This window comes from Anolis sagrei, chromosome 10, assembly GCF_037176765.1.
Source record: "Anolis sagrei isolate rAnoSag1 chromosome 10, rAnoSag1.mat, whole genome shotgun sequence".
In the NCBI taxonomy this organism is placed as follows: Eukaryota; Metazoa; Chordata; class Lepidosauria; order Squamata; family Dactyloidae; genus Anolis; species Anolis sagrei.
Genome location: NC_090030.1, coordinates 2,616,215 through 2,642,148, shown reverse-complemented (window position 1 = coordinate 2,642,148; position 25,934 = coordinate 2,616,215). Strand labels below are relative to the sequence as shown.

The 25,934-nt window shown below is 43.8% G+C and overlaps 1 protein-coding gene across 1 annotated transcript; it reads left to right on the top strand.

The window, feature by feature from the left end:
• Positions 1-1,764: 1,764 nt before the first annotated feature.
• On the top strand, positions 1,765-14,225 carry LOC132763128 (G-protein coupled receptor 83-like). Its single transcript, XM_060756517.2, has 4 exons — positions 1,765-2,150; positions 5,899-6,024; positions 8,195-8,328; positions 11,035-14,225. The coding sequence occupies exons 1-4, from the start codon at positions 1,779-1,781 to the stop codon at positions 11,651-11,653; spliced, it is 1,251 nt and encodes a 416-aa protein (XP_060612500.2). The 5' UTR covers positions 1,765-1,778; the 3' UTR covers positions 11,654-14,225.
• The last annotated feature ends 11,709 nt before the right edge of the window (positions 14,226-25,934 follow it).

Sequence of the window (25,934 nt, the reverse complement as noted above, 5' to 3'; positions counted from 1 at the left end):
CCCTCCCTATCTATCTATCTATCTATCTATCTATCTATCTATCTATCTGCTAGCCCTGTCTGTCTGTCTGTCTACCTATCACAGTCATCTATCATCTATAAGCCCTATCTCTAATTATTCATCATACTCATTTATCTATCTATGTGCCTTATCTATCCTCCACCTTCATTCCAATCATATAAATCTATCAACCTTATCTATCAATCAGTCCTATTTCTTATCTACCTAGCTAGCTGCCTATCTTCCATCTACCTTTCATCATATTCATCTATCTATCTATCTATCTATCTATCTGCCCTATCCTCTCTCTTCTACTAGCCCTATCTATCATCTATCTATCTATCTATCATGTATCTATCTATCTATCTATCTATCTATCTATCAATCATATTAATCTATCTATTGATCAGCTCTATCTATCATTTGCCTTCATAACAATAATATTCATCTATCTATCTATCTATCTATCTATCTATCTGTCAGCCCTATATCTCATCTATCTACCAGCCCTGTTTACCTATCCTATCCTATCTATCTATCTATCTATCTATCTATCTATCTAATCTATCATCATATTCATCTATCTCTTGATCAGCTCTATCATCTACCTTCATAACAATCATATCTATCTATCTATCTATCTATCTATCTATCTATCTATCTATCTACAAGCCCTGTCTATCTATCTGTCTGTCTGTCTATCTATCTATCTATCTATCTATCTATCTATCTATCTATTAATTTGTCATCATATTCATGTATCTATTGATCAGCTGTATCTATTATCTGCCTTCACAACAATCATATCTATCTGTACATCCAACTATCTGTCAGGCTTGTCTATCACCTTCATACCAATTACTTCCATCTCTCTCTCTCTCTATCTGTTAATTTATCATCATATTCATCTATCTATTGATCAGCTGTATCTATTATCTGCCTTCATAACAATCATATTCATCTGTCTACCTACCTACCTATCTATCTATCTATCTATCTATCTATCTATCTATCTATCTATCTATCCATAAGCCCTGTCTATCTGTCTGTCTGTCTATCTATCTATCTATCTATCTATCTATCTATCTATTGATCTATCCATCCATCCACCCACCCACTGACCCACCCACCCACCCACTGACCCACCCACCGACCCAAACACCCACCCACCCACCCACCCATCCATTTATCTATCTATCTATCTGTCTGTCTGTCTGTCTGTCTATCTATCTATCCATCTATCCATCCATCCATCCATCTATCTATTAATTTATCATCATATTCATGTATCTATTGATCAGCTATATCTATTATTTGCCTTCATAACAATCATATCTATCTGTACATCCAACTATCTGTCAGACTTGTCTATCATCTACCTTCATACCAATTACTTCCATCCATCCATCTATCTATCGATCTACCTCTCTTCCTCAACTTCCGTAGGCACCCACCCACCCCTCCCCCTGCCCTGCCCTGCCCCTCTCTCGTGCCCTCCCATCTCTCTCTCTCTCCCCCCCCCGTTCTCTACCTCTCCCCTCCTCTCTTGCTTCCCCTCCCTCTTTCCCTCCTTCCCTCGTTCAGCACCAGGGACAGCCACTCCTTCCTTCCTGCTTTCCTTCCTTCCCTCTTTCTCTTTTCCTTCTTGGGCAGAAGCGGCAGAAGCGGGTGTCCTGACTGCGGGGCTGAAGCGGAGGGGCGGGGGAGGGGGGTCCCGGTGTGTTTTTTTTGGGGGGGGGGTTCCTTGATCCTGCTGCCCCCTCCCTTCCAGCGGAGCCATGCCGGGCCCCCCTCCTCCGCCCCTGGCCGCCTTATTCTCGGCGTACTACGGCTCCCGCAACCGCTCTTCCTCTTCCTCTTCCTCTTCCCTTTCCTCTTCCTCTTCCCCTTCCTCGTCCTTCGACCTGGAGGGCCTGGTGGGGGCGCTGGCGAACGGCTCCTCGTGGCGCTATGAGGCGGAGTGGCAGAGCCCTTCCGCGCGTGGGGCGCTGCTAGTGGCCTACGCGCTAGTGGCCGGCGTGGCACTCTTCGGCAACGGGCTGGTCTGCCACGTCCTGGCCGCCCAGAGACCCTCCGCCACCGGGCTCTTCATCGCCAACCTCGCCCTCGCAGACATCACCCTCACCCTCCTCAACGCCCCCGTCACCCTGGTGAGTCAGCGAGTCAGGCTCCTCGCCCCAAAAGTTCGGACTGGGAGGCGGAGCGGGTGGGCAGCAGGCAGGACTCAGCCTCTTGCAGAGAGGGATCTCCAGAACTTTAAACCCCTGGAAAGTTGAGACTCAAAACCAGAGCAGCTTGGTCTTGGAGAGATCATCCTTCAACAGGTTGAGCTCTTGGAAAATTCAGACTAAAATCCAGAGCAGATTTGCATTGGAGAGAGCACACTTTCCAGCAAATGCAAGTCCTGGAAAGTGGAGACTCAAAGCCAAAGGAGATTGGGATTGGAGAGATCATCCTTCAACAGGTTGAGCTCTCGGACAGTTCGGACTGGAAGGCGGAGCGGGTGGGCAGCAGGCAAGACTCAGCCTCTTGGAGAGAGTGCGCTCCAGCACATTCGTCCTCCGCAAAGCTGAGACTCAAACCCAGAGGAGATTGGTCTTAGAGAGATCATCTTTCAATAGATTTGTCTCTTGGAAAGTTCAGACTAAAATCCAGAGCAGATTTGCATTGGAGAGAGCACACTCTCCAGCAAATGCAAGTCCTGGAAAGTTGAGACTCAAAGCCAGAGGAGATTGGGATTGGAGAGATCATCCTTCAACAGGTTGCTCTCTTGGAAAGTTCGGACTGGAAGGCGGAGTGGGTGGGCAGCGGGAAGGACTCAGCCTCTTGCAGAGAGGACTCTCCAGAACTTTAAACTCCTGGAAAGTTGAGACTCAAAGCCAGAGGAGATTGGTGTTAAAGAGATCATCCTTCAACAGGTTGCTCTCTTGGAAAGTTCGGACTGGAAGGCGGAGCGGGTGGGCAGCGGGAAGGACTCAGCCTCTTGCAGAGAGGACTCTCCAGAACTTTAAACTCCTGGAAAGTTGAGACTCAAAGCCAGAGGAGATTGGTGTTAAAGAGATCATCCTTCAACAGGTTGCTCTCTTGGAAAGTTCGGACTGGAAGGCGGAGCGGGTGGGCGGCGGGAAGGACTCAGCCTCTTGCAGAGAGGACTCTCCAGAACTTTAAACTCCTGGAAAGTTGAGACTCAAAGCCAGAGGAGATTGGTGTTAAAGAGATCATCCTTCAACAGGTTGCTCTCTTGGAAAGTTCGGACTGGAAGGCGGAGCAGGTGGGCAGCGGGAAGGACTCAGCCTCTTGCAGAGAGGACTCTCCAGAACTTTAAACTCCTGGAAAGTTGAGACTCAAAGCCAGAGGAGATTGGTGTTAAAGAGATCATCCTTCAACAGGTTGCTCTCTTGGAAAGTTCGGACTAGAAGGTGGAGCGGGTGGACATCAGGGAGGACACCCTCTTTTGGAAAGTTCAGAGGAGATGCAGGACCCCGCCTGGCCTGGAGAGAGTGGTCTCCAGCACATTCACCCCCGGGAAAGCTTAGGCTCAAAGCTAGAGAAGGTGTGCATTTGGAGAGATCCCACTCTGGAGCAATTGTAAGTCCAGTCCTGGAAAGTTCAGACTGGACCCTGCCTGCCTTGGAGATCTCGCTCTCCAACCAGTTTAGGTCCTGGAAAGTTCAGACTGGAAGCCAGAGCAGATTTGCCTTGGAGAGATCCCACTCTCCAGCGAATTTATCCCTTGGAAAGCCCAGGCTGAAAGCCAGAGGAGATGTGAGACCCCACCTGCATTGGAGATCTCAGCCTCCATCCCATTTAGGTCATGGAAAGTTCAGACTGAAATCCAGAGCAGATTTGCACTGGAGAGATCACTCCCCAACAAATGTCTCCCTTGGAAACTTTTAGTCTGCTTTTAGTCTGAACTAAAAGCTAGAGCAGATTTGCATTGGAGAGATCCCACTCTCCAGCAAATGTATTTCCTGGAAAGTTGAGACTCAAAGGCAGAGGAGATTGGGATTGGAGAGATCATCCTTCAACATACTGAGCTCTTGGGAAGTTCAGACTGGAAGGCAGAGCGGGTGGGCATTGGAAGGATGCCCTCTCTTGGAAAGCCCAGGCTGAAAACCAGAGGAAATGCAGGGCATTAATCCCCTGGAAAGCTTAGACTCAAAGCTAGAGAAGATTTACATTGGAGAGATCTCACTCTCCTGGCAAATGCAAGTCTGGAAAGTTCAGACTGAAAGCCAGAGCAGATTTACACTGGAGAGATCATTCTTCAACAGATTGATCTCTTGGAAAGTTAAGACTAAAAGCCATGGAGAGATCTCCATCTCCAGCCCAATTGTCCCTTGGAAAGTGTGGGTTGAAAGCCAGGGGAGAAGTCAGGCCCAGTCTGCATTGGAGATCTCAGTCTCCATCCAATTTAGGTCCTGGAAAGTGCAGACTGAAGTCCAGAGCAGATTTGACTTGGAGAGATCTAAGTCTCCAGCAAATGTATCCTTTGGAAAGTTCAGACTACAAGACAGAAGAGATTTGCATAGAAGAGAGTATTCTTCACCAGATGGATCCCTTGGAAAGTTCAGACTGAAAGCCAGAGGAGATGTCGGAGGAGATCTTGGTCTCCACAAACGTATCTCTTGGAAAGTTTAGACTGAAAGCTAGAGGAGATTTGCATTGGAGAGCTCTCACTCTTCAGGAAATGAAAGTCCTGGAAAGTTCAGACTGAAAGCCAGAGGAGATTTGCGTTGGAGAGATTATTCTTCACCAAATATATGTCTTGGATAGTCCAGGATGAAATCCAGAGGGGTTTTGCACTGGAGAGATCATTCTTCACTAATTTCACCCCTTGGAAAATTCAGACTGGAATATAGAGCGGAATGACATTGGAGAGAACTCAGTCTCTTGGAAAGTTCAGGCTGAAAGCCAAAGGAGATTTAAGACCCCACCTGCCCTGGAGATCTTGGTCTCCAGCACATTTATTGTCTTCTTGGGAAGTTCTAGTTCAGCCTGGAAGCCAGAGCAGATTAACATTGGATAGATCTCACCCTCCAGCAAATTTATCCCTTGAAAAGTGTGGACTGAAGGCCAGAGGAGAATTAGGACCCCTCCTGCCTTGGAGATCTCAGTCTCCAACCAATTTAGGTTCTGGAAAGTTCAGATTGGAAGCCAGAGATTTGCCTTTAAGAGATCTCAGTCTCCAGCAAATGCATCCCTTGGAATGTTCAGTCTGAAAGCCAGAGGAGATACAGGACCCTGCTTGCATTGGATATAGTGGTATAGCTTTTTAAAAGTTCAGACTGAAATCCAGAGCAGATTTGCATTGGAGATCTCACTCTCCAGTAAATGTATCTCTTGGAAGTTCAGGCTGACAGCCAGAGCGGATTTAGGACCTCACCAGTATTGGAGATCTCAGTCTCCAACCAATTTAGGTCCTGGAAAGTTCAGATTGAAAGCCAGAGCAGCTTTGCATTAGAGATCTCAGCCTCCAGCAAAAGTATCCGTTGGAAAATTCTAAATGAAATTCAGAGCAGATTGAGGACCTTGCCTTTGTTGGAGATCACAATCTCCAACAAATGTATCTCTTGGAAAGTTCAGACTCAAAGCCAGAAGAGATTCAGCATTCTCCCACCTGAACTGGAGATATCAGTCTCCCCCCAATCTGGCTCCTATAAAATTCAGGTATAAATTCAGTCAACTTTTTCTACTTCAGGCAGAATTCGATGCCTCTTCCTTGCTTTGGTGGAGAATGTTTATATGCACTTGTGCCTTCCCAGTCATATATCAGCTTAGCACAGATTTATACTATTACTTACTTACTTTAGTCCTCTTTGCAGAAATCCAATAAGTGCATACAGAATGAAGAACTGTCTTTCACGTGGCACCACTTTCTGGTTTCCTCTCTCCCAGGTACGGTTTGTGAGCAGCTCTTGGGTTTTTGGGAAGCTGATGTGCCACATCAGCCGCTTTGGCCAGTATTGCTCTGTCCATGTCTACGTGCTGACCCTGGCCGCCATTGCTTTGGACCGGCACCAGGTAAGGAATCCCATAAATAAGTGACGGGGGAAGAGCATTTCTCTGTCTGAGCCATTCCTTACTACTAATGGCACCTAGTTTGAACGGTGGAACTCCCTGTTGTGGAGCAGAGTGATGCCTTCCTTTAAAATGGAATTGGGTAAATTCATGGAGAGGTGGCTGTGGTACTTTGGAGTTGACATGATCCTAATGTTTGAAAGAGGTGAATGCTGGGCAAAGAAGAGGGCAGCAGGAAAAGAGGAAGAGTATGTTCCAAGTGGATTGAGTCCTTCAACAGAGCCATGGCTTCCCTGAGTTTGCAAGACTCCAATTTGACATATCTGAGTGTGAAAGACCCGAGTTTGCATGACTTCAGTTTGAAAGACCTGAGCTTGAACAACTCCAATTTAAAAGACCTAAGTGTGAAAGCTCTGAGTGTGAAAGACTCTGGTTTGCAAGGTCTGAGTGTGAAAGACCTGAGCTTGAACAACTCCAGTTTGAAAGACTTAAGTGTGAAAGCTCTGAGTGTGAAAGACTCTGGTTTGCAAGGTCTGAGTGTGAAAGACCTGAGCTTGAACAACTCCAGTTTGAAAGACCTAAGTGTGAAAGCTCTGAGTGTGAAAAAGACTCTGGTTTGCAAGGTCTGAGTGTGAAAGACCTGAGCTTGAACAGTTTGAAATATCTGAGTTTGAGAGACCTGAGATAGAAAGACCTGAGTGTGAATGGCCTGAGTGTGAAAGACCTGAGTTTGCAAGACCTGCATTTGCAAGACTTGAGTTTGCAAGACCTAACTTTGAAAGACCTGATGGCTTTGCTCGGCAAATTAAACTGTTGTGATTTAAAATCTCATAATCTCTAGTGTCTGATTGGAATAGATACCAGGGCAGGCATGGGCAAACTTTGGCCTTAACGGCTATTAGGAATTGTGGGAGTTGAAGTCCAAAACACCTGGAGGGCCAAAGTTTGCCAATGGCTGGACTCAACAACCTGAATTTGCAAGACCTGAGTTTGCAAGTCTCTAGTTTGCAAGACCAGGGCAACTCAATTTCCAGGGCATTTGGAGGTCTCTCGCTTATTAGGTTGCTATGAGTGGAAACTAACTTGACACCAAGTCTATTTGTAGATCTACCTTTTCATCTCTCCATCCATCACCTCTCATTTTCTGTCGTCTATCTCTCTGTTGATCTGCACCTCTCTTTCAGTCCTCCTATCTGTCTGTATGTCTAACTATACATCAGTCTATCTATAGGTCCATTCATCCATCTATCCATTCATCGATCACCTCTCTTGTTCAGCCATCTATCTGTCGGTCTGTCAGCCCTATCGATCTATTTAACTATCTATCATATTCATGTATCTATTTATCTATCATATTTGTCTACCAGCCTTACCTGCCTACCTATCAACCAGCTCCCTATCTATCTATCTATCTATCTATCTATCTATCTATCTATCTATCTGCTAGCCCTATCTGTCTGTCTATCTATCTATCACAGTCATCTATCTATCATCTATAAGCCCTATCTCTAATTTATCTATCTATGTGCCTTATCTATCCTCCACCTTCATTCCAATCATATAAATCTATCAACCTTATCTATCAATCAGTCCTATTTCTTATCTACCTAGCTAGCTGCCTACCTTCCATCTACCTTTCATAATATTCATCTATCTATCTATCTATCTATCTATCTATCTATCTATCTGCCCTATCCTCTCTCTTCTACTAGCCCTATCTATCATCTATCTATCTATCTATCTATCTATCTATCTATCTATCTATCTATCTATCATATTAATCTATCTATTGATCAGCTCTATCTATCATTTGCTTTCATAACAATAATATTCATCTATCTATCTATCTATCTATCTATCTATCTATCTATCTGTCAGCCCTATATCTCATCTATCTACCAGCCCTGTTTACCTATCCTATCTATCTATCTATCTATCTATCTATCTATCTATCTAATCTATCATCATATTCATCTATCTCTTGATCACAAGAGTTGGGTAGAAGGCTATAAGGATGTGGCTCCGGGTGAGATGTTTCACCAGGAGCTAAAACATCTCAATGGAAGGCATCAGACTTTGGACATGTCACAAGGCGAAATTAGTTGATAAATGGTTCCCCAGCCTCCATTTGTGGGTCAGGATTCCTAACTCTTCCAACTCTCTTTCTCTGCAGGTGATCATGCACCCGCTGAAGCCCCGGATGTCCCTGGTGAAGGGAGGGGTCTGCATCATCCTCATCTGGGTGCTGGCCAGCTGCTTCTCTCTGCCCCACGCCATTTATCAGAAGCTGATGCGCATCCCTTCCGGGTAAGAGAAAGACCCCTGTGTTTGGAAAGGGCATCCTTTGCATGGATGGCAAATGCGTGCAAACTCCAATCCTACGGTAAACAATGGGGGCGTGTCAGCAATCAATTACATTTCCTACACTCTTCAGACTTACAGGGGACTCTAGTAGCCATCTAGTCTCACCTGCTGCTCCTGAAGTATTCCTACTAGGGCTGTGCAAAATTATTTCCACTTCTCATAAGTCGTTTAGAGTGAGCCCAATAATAATAAATAAAATGATTTAATCTGCAAAGAGGACTAAAGTAAGTAAGTAATAGTATAAATCTGTGCTAAGTTGATGTGATGTGGTTAATTGGAGAGTGCCTTTGAAGAGTTGCCTTTGAAGAGTTTTCTGCTTCCTTGGAGACTAGGATGCAATGGAGGATGGCTTCAAACTACAAGAGAGGAGATTCCATCTGAACATAAGGAAGAACTTCCTGACTGTGAGCGCCGTTCAGCAGTGGAACTCTCTGCCCCGGAGTGTGGTGGAGGCTCCTTCTTTGGAAGCTTTTAAGCAGAGGCTGGATGGCCATCTGTCAGGGGTGATTTGAATGCAATATTCCTGCTTCTTGGCAGAATGGGGTTGGACTGGATGGCCCAGGAGGTCTCTTCCAACTCTAGGATTCTAGGATTCTATGATTCTATGAGTGACCATATACTTCTTTCCTGTTGTTTTCCCCATAACATTGTCCTCATATTGCATTTCTCCCCCATCTTTCTGAAGGCCCGTCTCCACTGTTCCGTCCCCTACGAGCTCCTTCCTTACAAATACAACTTTTTCATTCTTATCTCATCCAGAGTTTTACTATTCTATGTCGTACATTGGGCCCGCCGTTTGTGTTTAATTTTTTACTTTGTTATTTTGCACTATTTTATTTTACTCTTATGTTTCACTTATTTTATTGTGATGTTATTTTGTGTCATTCTGTATTTATTTTGCTGTAATGTATTATCGGGTTCGGCCTCATGTGAGTCGCCCTGAGTCCCCTTTGAGGAGATGGTGGCAGGGTATACATAAAGATTATTATTATTATTATTATTATTATTATTATTTAATTGTGTGTCATATAGACACACTGTTAGATAGACATTCAAGGGGATTGCTGTTGTGGCTTTTTAAAGTGGGGGGGGGGGAATAAATATTTTTGTATAAACTTTTAAAAATCCACAAAAATCAGTAGTTATGTGATTCTTTCTGATTCTTTGAAAGTAGTTGTTCTACTCTGGAAACTTCATTTTTGTGGCTGATGCAAACTAGGTTGAATGGATTGAGACTCAATGAGATATTCATTGGAAAACTAGAGCAAAATGTGCTATAATAATAATAATAATAATAATAATAATAATAATAAATAAATAAACAAACTTTATTTATACCCTGCCACCATCTCCCCAAAGAGGACTCGGGGCACTAACATGAGGCCAAGCCCAAAGATACAACACAACAATATAAAATACAGAATGCAGACAACAAAAAATTACATCAAAATAAAATACGTACAATAGCATAATAGGATAAATAAAACAAATTAATACAATATTAAATGGGCAGGTCAAATGGAGGAGGTAAAATGATAAAACCCTGCATGAAGTAGGAAAGAAAATTAAGTCATTAAGATCATTAAGTCATTAACATTATGTCATTAAGAGGAACCCAAAAAGAATAAACAGTGGGGTAGACATTCAATTTAGGATGGAGAAAAGTGCATCATAGGGGTGCTAGAGCAGGATGTCCCTCCTGCAAAACAAAGTTTGTGAACTAAATTAATAAACTTTCCCCATGTTTTTATGACAGAACCAATTGTGAAATGACATTGATAACCCAGGAACAAAACCGTGTTACATAGTGTTATCTGCTTCTAAAGCAATCTCTGGGCATGGCTACATGAGTCATAGTATGTTGGCCTTCTGAAAGGACACCAATGTTGCCATAGAGAGGATCATAGAATCATAGAATCATAGAATCAAAGAGTTGGAAGAGACCTCCTGGGCCATCCAGTCCAACCCCATTCTGCCGAGAAGCAGGAATATTGCATTCAAATCACCCCTGACAGATGGCCATCCAGCCTCTGCTTAAAAGCTTCCAAAGAAGGAGTCTCCACCACACTCCAGGGCAGAGAGTTCCACTGCTGAACAGCTCTCACAGTCAGGAAGTTCTTCCTCGTGTTCAGATGGAATCTCCTCTCTTGTAGTTTGGAGCCATTGTTCCATTGCATCCTAGTCTCCAGGGAAGCAGAAAGGAAGCTTGCTCCCTCCTCCTCCCTGTGGCTTCCTCTCACATATTTATACATGGCTATCATATCTCCTCTCAGCCTTCTCTTCTTCAGGCTAAACATGCCCAGCTCCTTAAGCCGCTCCTCATAGGGCTTGTTCTCCAGACCCTTGATCATTTTAGTTGCCCTCCTCTGGACACATTCCAGCTTGTCATTCAGTTTAGGACGGGGGAAAGTGCATCATAGGGGTGCTAGGGTAGGATGTGCCTCCGCAAAACAAAGTTTGTGCAGGAACAAAATTGTGTTACATAGTGTTATCTGCTTCCAAAGCAATGCCTGGGCATGGCTACATGAGTTGTAGTATGTTGGCCTTCTGACAGGACACCGATATTGCCATGGAGAGGAAGTGGGCTAAGCGAGGGAGAATTTCCTGCATTGACCTCTTTTGGCTTTGCTCCCCTTTTCTGTGCCGCAGGAACCGCACCAACCGCATTGTGTGCCTGCCCAGCTTCCCGCGGCCCATGGACCTCTACTGGAAGTACCTGGACCTGGCCACCTTCGTGCTGCTCTACCTGCTGCCCTTGCTGGTCATCTCCGCCACCTACGCCACGGTGGCCAAGAAGCTGTGGAAGCGCAACGCCATCGGGGACGTAACCCTGGAGCAGTACTACGCCCACCGGCGCAAGAAGAAGAAGACCCTCAAGATGCTGGTGGTGGTGGTGGCGGTCTTCGCCGTCTGCTGGTTCCCGCTCAACTGCTACCTGGTCTTGCTCTCCAGCAACGCCATCCGCAGCAACAACGGCCTCTACTTCGCCTGCCACTGGTTTGCCATGAGCAGCACCTGCTACAACCCCTTCATCTATTGCTGGCTCAATGACAGCTTCCGCTCGGAGCTCAAGTCCCTGCTGAGGGTCTGTGGGAAGAAGGACCCCGGCCGGAACCACGCTTTGCAGGCCCTTCCACCCCCCTTCCGTCACGCCTGGGAAGAAGGCTGCAAGCCAGAACCTCCCTCGGTCCAGACAGGGCCGGGCTCTGAGGGACACTCAGCCCGGACAGACATCTCTGTCGTCCAGCCCATCATCGCAGGCAGCTGAGAGCAACACCAAGGCAGACACCGTACTCTTGCATCTGTTCAACATGCAGTTCATACAAACTGAACCCACAAAAAAGGATCGCCATAAGTTGGAGTTGACTTGAAGGCCCATGGCGACATGCATACATACACCTCACCAGCTTTGGGTTCCTTGATGGTCAACCCCTCTACCATTTTGATGGCTGGATGTGCCACTGTATCATCAACACTGGGGCAAACACCGTACAATTGCATCCATTCAATGTCCAGATTGTGCAAACTGAACCCATAAAAAGAAAGTAGTCATTACTTGGAGTTGACTTGAAGGCCCATGGTGACACACCTCACCAGCTTTGGGTTCCTTGATGGTCAACCCCTCTACCATTCTGATGGCTGGATGTGCCACTGTATCATCAACACCGGGGCAAACACCGTACAATCGCATCCATTCAATGTCCAGATTGTGCAAACTGAACCCATAAAAAGAAAGTAGTCATTACTTGGAGTTGGCTTGAAGGCCCATGGTGAAATGCATACACACACCTCACCAGCTTTAGGCTCCGTGGCTGTCAACCCCTTTACCATTTTGATGGCTGAATGTGCTATTGTATCATTAACACTGAGGCAAACACCATACAATTGCACCCATTCAACATCGAGATCATGGAAACCGAACCCACAAAAAGAGGCGACATGCATATAAACACCTCACCAGCTTTAGGCTCCTTGGTGGTCAACCCCTCTACCATTCTGGATGTGCCATTGGATCATCAGCACTGGGGCAAACACCATACAATTGCACCCATTCAATATTGAGATCATGCAAACTGAACCCATAAAAAGAAAGTTGTCATTACATGGAGTTGGCTTGAAGGCCCATGGCGACATGCATACATACACCTCACCAGCTTTGGGTTCCTTGATGGTCAATCCCTCTACCACTCTGATGGCTTGATGTGCCATTGTATCATCAACACCGGGGCAAACACCGTACAATTGCATCCATTCAATGTTCAGATTGTGCAAACTGAACCCATAAAAAGAAAGTAGTCATTACTTGGAGTTGGCTTGAAGGCCCATGGTGACATGCATACACACACCTCACAAGCTTTGGGCTCCTTGGTGGTCAACCCCTCGGCCATTCCGATGGCTGGATGTGCCATTGTATCATTAAAACTGAGGCAACACACCATACAATTGCACCCATTCAATGTCGAGGTCGTGGAAACTGAACCCACACAAAGATAGTCCTCATTAGTTGGAGTTGGCTTGAAGGCCCATGGTGACATGCATACACACACCTCACAAGCTTTGGGCTCCTTGGTGGTCAACCCCTCGGCCATTCTGATGGCTGGATGTGCCATTGTATTGTTCACATTGAAGCAAATGCGGTACAACTGCACACGTTCAACGCCCAGTTTGCGCAAACAACCCCCTCAAAAGAGGGTCACCATAACTTGGAGAAGTTGGCTTAAAAGCTCATAGCGACATGCATACCCACACTTCACCAGCTTTGGGCTCCTTTGTGGTTGACTCCTATCCATTTCCATCCAAAAGAGCCACAATGCAGCTCCTGCGGCTACTATTCCAATGACTGGATGTGCCAATGTATTATTAACACTGAGGTAAACATTGTACAATTGCACCCATTCAATGTCCAGGTTGTGCAAACTGAACCCACAAAAAGAGATTCACCATAAGTTGGAGTTGGGTTGAAGGCCCATGGCGACATGCATCCACACACCTCACCAGCTTTGAGCTATTTGGGCTCCTTCCACTTCCTTCACTTCCAACACACCTCTGAAGATGCCATTAGCCACATATGCAGGTGAAACATCAGGAGAGAATGCTGCTGTAGCATTGCCATGCAGCCCGGAAAACTCACAGCAATCCAGTGATTCTGGCTACGAAAACCTTCGATGATTTGATATTGTTTTGGTATGAGGTACCCAAGAAAGCACATTCAAGCATTTTTTAAAAATCACTATCATCATCACTATTCTTTTAAAGAGCTTTTCCAGATGACAATGATATTCTTTTGCTCTTGATCTCAGCGGAGGTCCCCATTGCAACCCCAAAGGACCCCGTTGTCCAAGCTACTCTCTTAGGAGACCTTCCTCTCCACCAAAGACGACACAGTTCTGCACTGTGACAAAGGTGCCCTTTACGGAATGGCATTTCAAGTGGGGACAGATTAATACTTTGGCTGGAGACCTTTTGGAGGCGTTTCTCTCGATCGGAATGCACCAGCGTTGAAGACGATGCCCCCAGGAGCCTGAGAGGAGAGGCACAATCTTTGCAAAGCTATTGCAGGTGTCAACCAACATTGAGGCCGACTTACATCCATGCTTCTTTCCCGCCAGCACCTAAATCAAATTTCTGATTCTGAAAGAGGCCTCTGTCTGTTTTTGGATACGGGAAGAACTCTTGTAGCCTTTGGGCAGATACGGGGCTTCCTCTTGTTGTTCTTTTGCTAAGCCTTGAGCGAGGCTTTGCTCAGGAGGCAAGGACTCCTCTGGAGAACTTACACTGTGACTCACCCTTTGGGTAACCGATGCCTTTCCTAAACAAGATTAAAGCGATTTCCCATGAAATGATGATGGCTGTTGTTTTAATTTCGCCTGGCTGGTTTGCAGGGGTCGACAGGGCAGTTGCTTGGTGCCATGACATCCCTTAATTTCATTATTATGTATGGAAACAAAATGCACACATAAACAGACAGCCCAGCTCACAACTTCTGAGATTTGGGAGATCAACAATATTTTGATACGCACGGTGGCCATGATTCTGCCTTAGAGTTGTGCAATGCAAATCTCCGCCTGTGCATGCATGGTGCGACTTGGCCCTTGTCTTGAATGGCATCTGAACGCATATCTATTAGGGCTGTCCAACCACGGAAGAAATTGTTTCTAAATTCGATTCGTTTTTGGGGGGTTTTTGCGTTTCGTTATTTAAAAGAATTCGATATTTACGAAATTTCGGAAATCACAAAACAATTACGAAACAATTATGAATCGATTACGAATCGATTCGTTAATGGCGGCCGCGATTGCGCAATACGCTAAAAAATTCTGAAGCTTCCCTCTCCCTCTGTTGTTGACTGTTGGTGTGATAATTATATTTTTTTTCACTGAGAAAACAAATAGCAACATTAAAACTTGCACCAGACATGCGGAAATAATAACGAATCAATAACGAATCAATAGCGAATCAATAACAAATCAATAACGAATCAATAACGAATTAATTACGAAACGAATTGGAAAAATTCATTTCGTTTTTTAGTTGCTCATGAATGGTTCGTTATCGCTTCGTTATAAAAAAAATAACGAATTTTTAACGAATTACGAAATTACGAAACGAAACCGTCCAGTCCTAATATCTATATAAATAAAAATGTAATGTTCGTTTGTGGGATTAACATAACTCAAAAACCACTGGGCGAACTGACACCAAATTTGGACACAACGCACCTATCAGGCCAACAAGTGGCCATCACTCATAAAACACTGAAAAACACAGCAGAAGGGACTTAAAAAGCCAAAAAAGCAAGAAGATGCTACAGCGCATGCACAAAAACAACTCCCCCTGGCAAACAAAATAGACAATAGCATATCCACACTCTCTTCTGGACTACGGCTCCCAGCATCCCCTAGACCAGGCCCTTTAGGAGAGGAGGAGAATCCAAATTCACAGTTTCCAAGCTGCAAGCTCTCTTCTCCTTGGATTTCTTTGAGCATCCCAATCCTTGCATATTTCCAATTTCCTGTTCCTAGACTGTCACTCCCAGCAATCCTCCAGATAGATAGATTAGATAGAGATAGTTAGGTAGGTAGTGTTGGGGTTCAGCCTGAGTTTGAACTTGCACCTGATTCTCTGTTTGTTCCTCCTGATGCTAATGAAAATATATTTACTGATGTTAATGAAAATGTACCTCTTGATGCCAATGCTCCTGAAATTAGTGAGGAAGAAACTGCTGTAGATTTGGAAAATGCCAATGTTCCTGAAATTAGTGAGGAAGGAACTTCTGTAGATTTGGAAAATGAAAGTACCAGTGTTCATGAGAATGTTTCAGAGGGAAGCCATGACCTTTCCCTCCCTTTTGCACCTGGTAGCTCTAATGAGAACAGAAGGGGTCAGATCTGGCAAGACAGAAGTAAATCACTCAGCTTGCGTCGGTCTTCCCGATTAAGAGAAATATAAACATTGGCTTCAAAGCAGAGGGGCAGTTCACGGAACCAATTCTTGGGCTTTAATTGCCTTCCGTGGGGCTGACTTTCTCAGTTCAGGCATCGTTTCAGAATTGATGAAGACCTTGGCAGTTCTCCCGGTTTCCCTGGTCATGGTATTGAAAGATTTCTAGGATATCAAGCATGGTTAGTGGATTGCTAACAGGTTCCAGTATTTAGTCCAGTATTTACAGTGTGGTTTTGGGTTCTGTTTTGTCCATTTAAATTCATGTTTGCTGATTTTGCTGTGGCTTTTGATTTGCATTTTTCCTTTATTTTGTAACCATTTTTCTTCAATAAAAAAGGATTGTTTTTCACAGTCAAGTGTGGTGGATAGTTATCTTAGGCCTCATTCTCTACTCTGGATTGCAACAGGTAGGTAGGTAGGTGGATCAGGAGGACTGCTGAGAGTTGCAATAAGTAGAGAAGGAGGAAAGGAGAGAAACAGGAAGGGAAAGAAAAGGGGGAAGAAAGGGAAGAGGAAGAGAAGGAAGGAAGGAGAGAAAGAAAGAAAAAAAAAAGAAGGAATGAAAGAAAGAGGGAAGGAAGGAAGGAGAAAAAGAAAAAAAGATAAAGAGGGAGAGAAGTTTGGCCACAGCAATGCATGGCGAGTACAGCTAGTCAATATAAATAAAAATGTAATGTTCATTTGTGGGATTAACGTAACTCAAAAACCACTGGATGAATTGATACCAAATTTGGACACAATACACTTATCAGGCCAAAGAGTGGCCATCACTCATAAAAACACTGAAAAACACAGAAGAGACTTAAAAAGCCAAGAAAGCAAAAAGACGCTACAGCACATGCGCAAAACCACATATATACACAAACACACACATATACACAAATATATATACACACACATAGACATATATATACACACAAAACACATATACACAGACTGGGCCATGGCAACGTGTGGCAGGGGAAGGCTAGTCTATAATACAATCATAACATACTTTATTTATATTCCACTCTATCTCCTTGGAGGACTCAGAGCGGATTACAGTTTACATATATAAGTCAAACATTAACACAGCTAACAACGACATACCACACACAGACAGAGGTAAAGGCCTTCTCCTTTCCATCTCCGGCGTCTGGAGGCAATGCTCAACTCCAGCCATGGGGAGGTGCTTTTGTTCCATGCTGAAGAGCCTTTTGCCCTTAGACTTTTCTCCAATCATTCCCAGTATGTCTGCATGTCTGCATGGGGCATCCTTTTACCTTCCCTCTGAGGCAGTACCTCATGATCTACTATCATAGGTATAACTCCATAAGCATAAAACAGGTACTTTTTCCAAGACAAAACTCTTTCAGGAACATAGGGAAGCACAGGAGACTTGAACCATTAACTCAGTGTTTCTCAACCTGGGGGTCGGGACCCCTGGGGGGGGGGGTCTCGAAAGAGTGTCAGAGGGGTCACCAAAGACCATCAGAAAACACAGTATTTTCTGTTGGTCATGGGGGTTCTGTGTGGGAAGTTTGGCCCAATTCATTGTTGTGGTTCAGAACGCTCCTTGATTGTAGGTGAACTATAAATCCCAGCAAGTACAACTCCCAAATGTCAAGGTCTATTTTCCCCCAAAGTCCACCAGTGTTCACATTTGGGCATATTGAGTATCCGTGCCAAGTTTGGTCCAGATCCATCATTGTTTGAGCCCACAGTGCTCTCTGGATGTAAGCAAACTACAACTCCCAAACTCAAGATCAATGCCCACCAAACCCTTCCAGTATTTTCTGTTGGTCATGGGAGTTCTGTGTACCAAGTTTGGTTCAATTCCATTATTGGTGGGGTACAGAATGCTCATATTGAGTATCTGTGCCAAGTTTGATCCAGATCCATCATTGTTTGAGCCCACAGTGCTCTTTGGATGTAAGCAAACTACAACCCCCAAACTCAAGATCAATGCCCACCAAACCCTTCCAGTATTTTCTGTTGGTCATGGGAGTTCTGTGTACCAAGTTTGGTTCAATTCCATTATTGGTGGGGTTCATAATGCTCTTTGTTTGCAGGTTAACTGTAAATCCCAGCAACTACAACTCCCAAATGACAAAATCAACCCACCCCCCCCCCCCCCCCCGCCAACCCCACCAGTATTCAAATTTGGGCATACCAGGTATTTGTGCCAAATTTGCTCCAGTTAATGAAAATACATCCTGCAGACCATTATTTACATGGCGATTCATAATGTTAGGGTTATGGTTGAGGGTCACCACAACATGAGGAACTGTATTAAGGGGTCGCGGCATTAGGAAGGTTGAGAACCACTGCATTAACTGGAGAGCCAAAACAGGAACACCATCTTAAACAATGTTGGCTCCTCTGATAAACACAGAATAAACACCACTTAATTTAAGCCTGCCCAAGAGGCCATGAGATCATGCCGAACACACCTGGGTCTCAAGGACTTCTTGGGGATTCTCTCCGAATGTCTAATTAACCTATCTTTCACTCCTTCCATTCTCAAGCCTAATCAGATTTCACAAGATAACTTCCTTTCAGTCGAAGGTCATATATAGTGTCTAGATCTAGGGAAGTAAGTACTCTGCTTTGGTTAGACCACACCTGGAATATTGTTCAAGAGAGATATTGACAAACTGGAATGTGTCCAGAGGAGAGCGACTAAAATGATAAAAGGTCTGGAGAACAAGTCCTATGAGGAGCGGCTTAAGGAGCTGGGCATGTTTAGCCTGAAGAAGAGAAGGCTGAGAGGAGACATGATAGCCATGTATAAAATATGTGAGAGGAAGCCACAGGGAGGAGGAGGAGGGAGCAAGCTTGTTTTCTGCTTCCTTGGAGACTAGGACGCAAGGGAACAATGGCTTCAAACTACAAGAGAGGAGATTCCATCTGAACATGAGGAAGAACTTCCTGACTGTGAGAGCCGTTCAGCAGGGGAACTCTCTGCCCCGGAGTGTGGTGGAGGCTCCTTCTTTGGAAGCTTTGAAACAGAGGCTGGATGGCCATCTGTCAGGGGTGATTTGAATGCAATATTCCTGCTTCTTGGCAGAGTGGGGTTGGACTGGATGGCCCATGAGGTCTCTTCCAACTCTTTTATTCTATGATTCTATGATTCTATGAATGCAGTATTCCTGCTTCTTGGCAGAATGGGGTTGGACTGGATGGCCCATGAGGTCTCTTCCAACTCTTTGATTCTATGATACTATGATATCATAAAGGAACCAAAACCTGCACTTTCTGTTGCCTGGGAACAAGGGGCACCGGAATCCCAAACAACAGCATCCTCGGCCTGCAAGTCTCTCTGATCACTAGCAGATTCTTGACTTTGTATCTCCATGCCTTCATCCTCTGAAAGATTATCAGAAAAATCCCCTGCCTCTTGCCGAACCTGCTGAGCCACAACATTTGATAATACTGCAAGGCTAAAAAGGGTTGGACTAGATGGCCTTAGGGGGTCCCTTCCAACTTCAGGATACTAAGCATTCCATATAAATACGTTTTCAAATGTATTGGGGCGAATAACAATCTGAGCTCAGGACACATTTTGTTGCAGAAATTAGAAGAGTAGGCTAGGTCCCTTTCCCCTAATTATTATTATCTCCGTTCCGAGAGAGATAATTGAACGTTCCCAAACAAGATAATAATGTAAAAGGAAGAAGTTCATCTCTTCTCCGTGCGATGGGTTCTGAGTCTAGCTAATGCATGGCTACAATCTGTGCTTCGGAAACGAACAGGCCATCCATTAAGGAATAATGCAAAACAGGGCGATGCCATTTGCTGCGTTCCTCTCTCCTGCCAGATGCACAACCAACAACTATTAATTGTGTGCCTTGCCTTCGTGCTCAGACGTGTGTCACGGCCGTCTGTTGAAATACGGACTAATCTGGGAAACAGATGCAAAATGACGCATCTATTTATCTCCCTATAAAAGCCAAATTGACTAACTGAATTGGGTTGAAAAACAATTCAACAATTCTCCGAGAGAAGGGCTTTTGAAATGGAAATCTGACAAAATGGCATTTAGTCCACTCTTTGTATCTTGCTGGACTCTCTCTCTTTCAAATGTCCGCAAGCCCATCTCGGTTTCGAGATATATGGCCCTTAGACATCCATTAGAATTAGAGTTAGTTAGCTTCAATTAAAGGTAATATTAAACCCATCAGTTAGACCTTGATTTAATCAGGGATTAAGTTAATCAAAGGTGGAGGTCGGATTAAATTCACCCGTTAAGAGTTGAACGTAGGAGACAGAAACAGAGTTAGAGGGAGAGCTCAACCCACTGGATAGAACTCAAAGCCACGTCAATCTGGAATGTCCAGATGCAAAGGGATCGTTGCATTAATTTTAAATTAATTTAGAGAGAGAAGTTGGCAGCATAAACTTCCAATAAACCCAGGTCTGTGAAATCTTATGCTACAAGATGCACTCAGATAGTGAGAGATAGATTGGAGGTAAAATCAGTTAGTAATTAAAGGTAGAGTTAGAGTTAAACCCATCATTTAGAGTTAGAGCTACATTATCATAGAATCATAGAATCCTAGAGTTGGAAGAGACCTCCTGGGCCATCCAGTCCAACCCCATTCTGCCAAGAAGCAGGAATATTGCATTCAAATCACCCCTGACAAATGGCCATCCAGCCTCTGCTTAAAAGCTTCCAAAGAAGGAGCCTCCACCACACTCCGGGGCAGAGAGTTCCACTGCTGAACGGCTCTCACAGTCAGGAGGTTCTTCCTCATGTTCAGATGGAATCTCCTCTCTTGTAGTTTGAAGCCATTGTTCCGCGTCCTAGTCTCCAAGGAAGCAGAAAACAAGCTTGCTCCCTCCTCCTCCCCGTGGCTTCCTCTCACATATTTATACATGGCTATCATATCTCCTCTCAGCCTTCTCTTCTTCAGGCTAAACATGCCCAGTTCCCTAAGCCGCTCCTCATAGGGCTTGTTCTCCAGACCCTTGATCATTTGAGTCGCCCTCCTCTGGACACATTCCAGCTTGTCAATCTCTCTCTTGAATTGTGGTGCCCAGAATTGGACACAATATTCCAGATGTGGTCTAACCAAAGCAGAATAGAGCATGGGGAGCATGACTTCCTTAGATCTAGACACTATGCTCCTATTGATGCAGGCCAACATCCCACTGGCTTTTTTTGCCGCCACATCACATTCCTGGCTCATGTTTAACTTGTTGTCCACAAGGACTCCAAGATCTTTTTCACACGTACTGCTCTCGAGCCACGCATTGTCCCCCATTCTGTATCTTTGCATTTCATTTTTTCTGCCAAAGTGGAGTATCTTACATTTGTCACTGTTGAACTTCATTTTGTTAGTTTTGGCCATTCATCTCTCTAATCTGTCAAGATCGTTTTGAGTCCTGCTCCTGTCCTCTGGACTATTGGCTCTCCCTCCCACTTTGGTCCCGTCTGCAAACTTGATGATCCTGCCTTCTAGCCCTTCATCTAAGTCATTAATAAAGATGTTGAACAGGACCGGGCCCAGGACGGTAAATAAAGCTAGGGTTAAATCCATCCTTTAAGTTAGAATTAGTTAAATTAGAGATAAATTAGAGGTAGAGTTAAACCATTCGTGCTTTAGAGTTAATGTAAAGGTAGAGGTAGAGTTAAATCCACCATTTAGTTAGAGTTAGAGCTAAATTAAAGACAAAGGTAGAGTTAAATCTGCCAGTTGAGTTAGAATTAGTTAAAACCAGAGTTAGAGTTAAACCCATCATGTAGGGTTAGAGCTCAACTACATCAATTAGAATGGATCTGAATTGGTTGCAAGGAGGAAAACGACAAAATGCATTAATTAAATATTTAATTGTATTTAATTAATGTATTTTACTAATTAAATATTTAATTATTTTTAATTAATGTATTTTACCAATTAAATATTTAATTATATTTAATTAATGTATTTTACTAATTAAATAGTTGATTATATTTAATTAATGTCTTTTATTAATTAAATATTTAATATATTTAATGTCTTGTATTAATTAAATATTTAATTATATTTAATTAATGTAGTTTACTAATTAAATATTTAATTATTTTTAATTAATGTATTTTACTAATTAAATAGTTGATTATATTTAATTAATGTCTTTTATTAATTAAATATTTAATATATTTAATTAATGTCTTTTTAAATTAAATATTTAATATATTTAATATTAATGTATTTAATTAATTAAAATATTTAATTATATTTAATTAATGTCTTTTATTAATTAAATATTTAATTATAATTAATTAATGTTTTTTGTCACAATGTATATTCTGGCACCATTTTCTCCTCCCGGAGGAACCAATGGGATCTCATCCTCATCGTAATGTTGCTCATTTCTGTACCTTGTCCTGCTCGAAAACAGTTCTTTTTAAGTGCATTTAATGTGCTAGACACCATTGTGTGTGTGTGTGTATGTGTGTGTTATTTTGTGAAGCAAGAGCTTTTATGCGCATCCTTCTCGGCTCAACTGACAAACAAAGGCAAGCGTCCTTCAGTTCCGAGCAAGCGATGTGTGCTTCCTTTTAATGAAAATCCATATCCTTGAGAGGTTTCTCGCAGGTGGAAAAAAATAAATAAAACAGAGGTGGTTCTTCTATGAGCGAAGCTTGGCGGTGATGCGCCTTCGGGCATGCCACGGCATGACTTTGGATGTTTGGAGAACAATTCCATGCGCACTTTGAGCCGAAGTACATCATGCCCAAAGCCGACTGCATTATGTTGACACCTGATGTGGAAAATCCCACCAGCACCTCTTCTGAGCACACAAGTGAAACTATACAATTCAATTTAATGACAATGCAAACATGCAAAAATCTACACTTTGGGTACATCTATACCAAGCACGGACAAAAGCTTCAACCCTCCATGTGTTTTGGACTTCAACTCCCACAATTCCTAACAGCTGGTAGGTTATTAGGAATTCGTAGAATCAAAGAGTTGGAAGAGACCTCATGGGCGATCCAGTCCAACCCCATTCTGCCAAGAAGCAGGAATATTGCATTCAAATCACCCCCGACAGATGGCCATCCAGCCTCTGTTTAAAAGTTTCCAAAGAAGGAGCCTCCACCACACTCTGGGGCAGAGAGTTCCACTGCTGAACGGCTCTCACAGTCAGGAAGTTCTTCCTAATGTTCAGATGGAATCTCCTCTCTTGTAGTTTGAAGCCATTGTTCCCTTGCGTCCTTGTCTCCAGGGAAGCAGAAAACAAGCTTGCTCCCTCCTCCTCCCTGTGGCTTCCTCTCACATATTTATACATGGCCCTCATCATATCTCCTCTCAGCCTTCTCTTCTTCAGGCTAAACATGCCCAGCTCCTTAAGCCGCTCCTCATAGGGCTTGTTCTCCAGACCCTTGATCATTTGAGTCGCCCTCTTTCTCTGGACACATTCCAGCTTGTCAATTTCTCTCTTGAATTGTGGTGCCCAGAATTGGACACAATATTCCAGGTGTGGTCTAACCAAGACGGAATAGAGCATGGGGAGCATGACTTCCCTGGATCTAGACACTATGCTCCTCTTGATGCAGGCCAACATCCCATTGGCTTTTTTTGCCGCCACATCACATTCCTGACTCATGTTTAACTTGTTGTCCACGAGGACTCCAAGATCTTTTTCACACGTACTGCTCTCGAGCCAGGCATCCCCCATTCTGTCTCTTTGCATTTCGTTTTTTCTGCCAAAGTGGAGTATCTTGCATTTGTCCCTGTCGAACTTCATTTTGTTAGTTTTGGCCTTTCATCTCTCTAATCTGTCAAGATTGTTTTGAATCCTGCTCCTGTCCTCTGGAGTATTGGCTCTCCCTCCCAGTTTGGTGTCGTCTGCAAACTTGATGATCGTCTGCAAACTTGAATTGTGGGAGTTGAAGTCCAAAACACCTGGAAGTCACAAGTTTGCTCATGTCTGATCTACACTGTAGAATGAATGAAGTCTGGCACCACTTTAGCTGCCATGTTGCAATGCTATTGGATCCTGGGAGTTATAGTTTCCCAAGGACTTCCGCCTTCTCATGCTTCACTCAACAATAACTCGCATAACTCCATAGCATTAAGCCATGCATTCATTCTAATTTCTTATGTGCAGATCCCCATTGTGCCAAATGGAAAGAATGTCCTCAGGTGGATCGTCATGAAGCAGTAACAACAACAACAACAACAACAACAACAACAACAACAACAACAACTTGTCACTTGTCTCTCCTCCCAGGTAGTTCAAATACACAGATAGATGTATTTCAGGTATAAGTATTGTTTATGCAATTTCTGGCCATCAAGCCATTGATATTCACACCTGAACTTTTGGAAATAGAGCGAATGAAATGATCCAGAACCGGGAACAGTCATTCGTTTTTGGACTGCAACTTCCAGAATCTGGAAATTGGGGTTCTGGGTATCGCAATCCAAAAAAGAGACTGTCCAAAGCGCTGTTTCTTCTCTTCAATTTCCTCTTGGATTGTGTTTGAAATGGAGACATTAGGTAAGAAAAGAAATAGCAACGTCTTCCAACTTTGATGCAGCTTGCTCCTTTTCCTGCGCAATTCCACTCCTGCGATTTGGATTTAAATGAAATCCAAATTCAATGAGGTTACTAAATACGTAACTGCAAAAAACCTCACCCGCCAGTTAAAGCTTGCGTCGTGCAAAGCGCACTGTGGGTTGCCATTTCCTAAATGTGTAGAAGTGCTGATTTTATTGTGTGTGATGAAGTCCTCAGTCATAAAATGTCTCTTTTCTCTTCCAGAGTTTGTCTTTTTTTCATCTGCACGATGATATTACTCCTCTTCGGAATAAAAAGATAATGCCATGGAAATATCTCCAGCGACCCTCTTGCAAAGGTGTTGAGTGAAAACGAGAGCTGATGGATGCTTTGCATCATCTCCATGAATAATTCAACCCGGAGCCAAATCATGACTCACCTCCATTGCCTTTCCATTCCTTTCCTCATCAGGACGCAGCAGGAGGCCTCCGTTGCTGGTGGCTTAAATCAAACCCGATTCTCCAAATCTACCATTTAGACGATTGAACAGATTCCATATGAGGGTGCTATGAATTGCATAATGTGGCCAAGAGACCAAAGTGGAAGGAAGAAATAAGGCATTGTGAGCGCCTAGGTAGCACATTCATGCCTCATTTGGGAGCGCTGGAAATCATAGAATCCTAGAATCATAGAATCAAAGAGTTGGAAGAGACCTCCTGGGCCATCATCCAGTCCAACCCCATTCTGCCAAGAAGCAGGAATATTGCATTCAAATCACCCCTGACAGATGGCCATCCAGCCTCTGTTTCAAACCTTCCAAATAAGGAGCCTCCACCACACTCCAGGGCAGAGAGTTCCACTGCTGAATGGCTCCCACATTCAGAAAGTTCTTCCTCATGTTCAGGTGGAATCTCCTCTCTTGCAGTTTGAAGCCATTGTTCCATTGTGTCCTAGTCTCCAGGGAAGCAGAAAACAAGCTTGCTCCCTCCTCCTCCCTGTGGCTTCCTCTCACATATTTATACATGGATATCATATCTCCTCTCAACCTTCTCTTCTTCAGGCTAAACATGCCCAGCTCCTTAAGCTGCTCCTCATAGGGCTTGTTCTCCAGACCCTTGATCATTTTAGTCGCCCTCCTCTGGACACATTCCAGCTTGTCAATATCTCTCTTGAATTGTGGTGCCCAGAATTGGACACAATATTCCAGGTGTGGTCTAACCAAAGCGGAATAGAGCATGGGGAGCATGACTTCCCTGGACCTAGACACTATGCTCCTCTTGATGCAGGCCAACATCCCATTGGCTTTTTTTGCCTTAGAGTTCATTGTAAGTCCTATACGGATTGAAAAGACAGTTGCCATTGTTGTCTTGTCAGGTTTTACAATGTATTGTAATGTAATATAGCTGAGTCATGCACTGCTAATTAGCCACATCATGCTAATAGGCTTCTAATGGAAATGCTGAGTCATGCATTAACTGTATATAGGGAATTATTTGGGGAATGTGTTCTGGCCTGGTCCAGGTGATTGTGAATGATGCAATCCTGGGTTTGAGTTAAGTCATGAGTTGGGAACCAATCAGAGATTGCTATGTGTAAATATACAGAATTGTATATAAGGAAGTCATGTACAG